Source organism: Atta colombica, unplaced genomic scaffold (assembly GCF_001594045.1).
Source record: "Atta colombica isolate Treedump-2 unplaced genomic scaffold, Acol1.0 scaffold38, whole genome shotgun sequence".
Classification (NCBI taxonomy): domain Eukaryota; kingdom Metazoa; phylum Arthropoda; class Insecta; order Hymenoptera; family Formicidae; genus Atta; species Atta colombica.
This window is the reverse complement of record NW_017259490.1, coordinates 1,988,698-1,992,909: the sequence shown is the minus strand read 5'-3', so window position 1 is coordinate 1,992,909 and position 4,212 is coordinate 1,988,698. Positions and strand designations below refer to the sequence as shown.

General features: G+C 28.8%; 1 protein-coding gene across 1 annotated transcript in view; it reads right to left on the bottom strand.

Moving 5' to 3' along the window:
* The window catches only part of LOC108690956 (odorant receptor Or2-like), a 2,615-nt gene extending 640 nt beyond the window's left edge, over positions 1-1,975 (bottom strand). The window contains 4 exon segments of the mRNA XM_018198513.1: positions 272-391; positions 604-703; positions 949-1,420; positions 1,738-1,975. Of these exon segments, the coding sequence (XP_018054002.1) occupies positions 272-391; positions 604-703; positions 949-1,420; positions 1,738-1,975 (930 nt within the window).
* Positions 1,976-4,212: the final 2,237 nt, after the last annotated feature.

The following is a 4,212-nucleotide window of genomic DNA, read 5'->3' as shown; positions in this document are numbered from 1 at the left end:
TATATATATATATTTTCCAAGATTATATTAACTTCACAGTAATTACATGGTTTCAATATTATACATAATTACTATATCGACATAAATAATTGTATCTTAAAAAATTATGTAACTATTTAAATTTATAATTAAAACTATAAAAATATTCCCTGAGTTATAGAATTAGATTTGCATTTTGTTCTTGTTATTAATAGAAATCATTCTTAATAGAATCATTCTGGAGACACGATAGTGTCTCGGCGTTAAGACATGGCGCGAGTGTAATACTTACTTGACTCACAAGAAGTTCACCAACCGCACAATAAAGACACATATGCATTAAAACACATATAGTCGCGGACGTGTACCAAACCAATTGCAAGATTGATAAGTGACCACCTCGATTAACAATCTAAATTATTATAAATTCTATACATTACATTTCAAAATTTTATTTTATTGTTTTGAAAGTTATTTACATGAAAGTTATATAATAAAAAGTAAAACATCTATAATGGATCAGCAATTCATTTTGATAAACGCATCTTGCAACATCAATCATTTATTATTTGCTAATTAGCAATATTTATCTTAGTAAAATGCTATATAATTATTCTTACTTACACTAACTATTAGAAATCCGTGAAGACAAAATAGGATCCCAAAAAAAAAAAACAGACCAAGCAGCATTAAATTGAAAGTATTATCAATAGTTTCTATAGCTCTGCAAAATAAATACAAAAAAATATAAAGATTACATTTTTTTAAATTCTATATTCAAAAGATTGAATTATACATTTTTTAAATGACTAATTTTTAAGAAATTTAAATTAAAATATAAAAATACAAAATTGCACGTCGTGTTTTATTTTGATCAACTCGAATTTTGGTAGATTTTTAAATGATTTTCTTTAAAGAAGGTATTTAAGGATCTAATGGATCCATGTTTGAACATTTTTAATTTAGAACCTGTTCAAGCGGATGTGATCTTTTACGTTGTACTTCAAAACCGCTTTGAAATTCGAATCCTTTCCCAGATTCAGTAATCGTAGATGCAAATTCTCTATCTGACCGCATATATGCAAGATCAGTAAACCCAAAAAGCTGTCGACTGCGGTATAAGAGAGACCAGATGTAGTTAATGCGATTGTTTGTATCAGATATGTTAGCTCGTATTTCGGACTGCTAGATACATCGTGTAAGTAGTATGATTGTATTGGCAAAGGCTTTCCAATTGGATCAGTAAGATTCGTTACGTGTCTGAGCGTCCGGGCAAAAGGAAAAGAAAGAACAGTTATTAGCATTGTAGAAAGTATCATGAGTATTCCACATACGGCAAGTAAACGGACGATTTTGGCTTGTTTTAACATGACAATTCACTCCTCTTCCATTTTTACTTTTATCCAATCATTCACGATCATATTAATCAACGGCGATAAAGCTAGAAAAATAATGAGTTTTTAATATACATACGTGAAATTATTATTATTTTTTGTAATATTATCTTTTGATACTACATCTCTCAGTTCAACTAATAATTTATTTTAGTAATGAACGAGAATGGATTAAAATAGATTGAAATTTTAATCTATTTGAATCTAGAAATCTTAGAAAGTGTGTTTTAGTATGATATTTTTACTTTTTTTAGATTCAATTGGAATCGAAAAAATTGCATTTCCTATCCAGAATTGTATATTCACGATGCATTTAAAAAACTGAACTTTTTTTATTGAAAAGTATAGAAAATTGTTTGAATACCTTCTTGTTTATACCACATAATAAAGACTTTTAGCATTGTTATCAAAAGAGGCAAGGTGTATTGTAAATTATCTATCATCAATATCATATCGCCCCATACTCTTATCAATGACACTAAAGCCGGAATAGCTAATACAAAAATCAACATAATGATATTAAGTAAGAACTGAAGTTTCAATAATAATTCTTCATGCTGATCTTTGCTTTCTTGCGGCCACAGACCGACAATTTTCAACATGCAGCGGTTTATACTGATCGCCCATTCTAAATCTATACGAAATCAATTAAACAAAAAAATATTAGAATTTACTTAAAATATTTTTTTAGTCTGTAAAACTTTACTTATGTTTTCAAAACTTTATATACTTTAAAAAATAAAATTCTTTATATACTTTAAAAAATAAAAATCCTGAAAATTACAGATATTTTGCACAAGCGCACAGTGTGTATACACAATTATATTATTTCTTAAAAAAATTACTAATTCAAATATTAAATTAATAACTACTAAATTAATAACTACTAAAATTTATATTCTTTCAAATTAAAATATTAAGTATAAAATTGACATAAAAGTTCACAGATATATAATTTTTACATAAGAATTCGTGCTTATTATTATTATTAATTTAAAAATTTTATTAAATACGAGAGGGAGGGAAGGGGGAAGAGAGAGAGAGAGAGAGAGAGAGAGAGAGAGAGAGAGAGAGAGAGAGAGAGATGGAAACGCAGAGAGCAATAAAACATTTTGTGAATTCTGACGCTATAAAAATGGTGTATTTATATTTTAATTATTTTGTTGCAGATGCAGCAAACTGATTTAATGATAACATACAAAGTATTGTATAATGTCTTATTGTATTTTGCTTTCCAATGCGTATCCTCTCCATCCTTATACGAATAAACATTTAATACAATAATTTTAAATTATAATATGGAGAGGTATTATTTTGTATTCAATTTTTATATTTTGTTAAAATTATTAACTGATAACAAGAAAGAATACCATTATATTCGTGTGAACGATCCATTGATCCAAGGATTACTGATCTTCGTCCGTCAACAATATTATTTTCTCTTTCTGAACATTATTACACACGCATGTTTCCAACGAAATTCTTGAAACGCAGTACATTGCGTCGTAAATATTGTAGCAACGAGAAAGAACATGTGCTGTTATCGTTTGATCAAAGTATTCAGCGAAAGGGTATAATGTATAAATTATAATGATGAGTGCATAAAAACGAGCATTCAAAGGCCAAACCATCTGGTCAAACCGTTTTACATTGTTTCGTACTTTTCTCTTTTACGAAAACTTCATAGATGAAGGGTTGCAACTGCCCATAAGAAAAATGCTTACGTTTGTAAAAAAAGACGAAATGAGCCAAATTGCTGAAAATTTCATCAGATCTGTGGAAAGCGCACAGCTTGTAGATATAGTTTTTACGTTGCTAAAAAATTCCATCGTTGAACGAGAAAAGTATGACCGTTTATTAGACACTTTGGCAGTGCATTATTAATAAATCAATACTTTATAGCTGCAATTCGTTTGTATCATACAGTTTCGAGATGTAACCACAAAACAAGAACATGAAAGTAAATAAGAAAAATGGAAATAATAAACAAGAAAACAAGAAAAATGGAAATAATAAGCAGTTTGTTGGTATCAAAGCCATTGAAAATTTCGTGTGGGAACGCATGGCTTGTAGAGACTTTTTGTGTTGCTAAAAAATTTTCGTCGTTGAAAGAGAAAAGAGTTGCTGTGCCCTGGACATTTTGACAGTGCATTATTAATGAACATATAGCTGTAAACTGTTGTGTCCAGCAGTCAGTCGAAATCTAGTCACGTAACGAGAAGGATGGGAAGAAATAAGTGATAATTTATGTGTGCTAATTTGAATGTGCGAAAAGATATATACGCGTGTTTATGATTTATATAAAAGAATTCTGACGAGATTAAAACATTTAAAGGAAAAGAAAAAAACGCTTAAAGTACGAAAATTATTGCTTTTCGAATTATTACTGTGTGTCATTATCTTCTTTTTTCTTCCATCACATGTACATGCAATACGAATCATACGTAGATAATACGAAGAATGGAGTGTTGAAAAATTCATTTTTTTATTCCATAATAGATAATTATTAAATTTAAATAAAATTCTTAATCTGCAAAAAGAAGATTAATTTTGATGAGATGTTGTTTGTTTCGCATATTATTGACGAAGCAAATAAGAAAATGATTCAAGATATTTTTGTGAGACTTTAAGAGCTGGTTCGGCGGGATGTTAGGGTATAATTTCGACGATGTGATTTTATCTAATCTTCTTACCTGCTTACGAACCTCATCAAAAAGAGAGAGGAAAATAAATTTGACGACGTCCTTCGTTTTCGTTTAGGACAGGAATTTCTGATGGGTTTGTAATGTGTCTGTAATGATATAAGAGACTTCTTAAATTTTGAAGCTACTTAAATTAT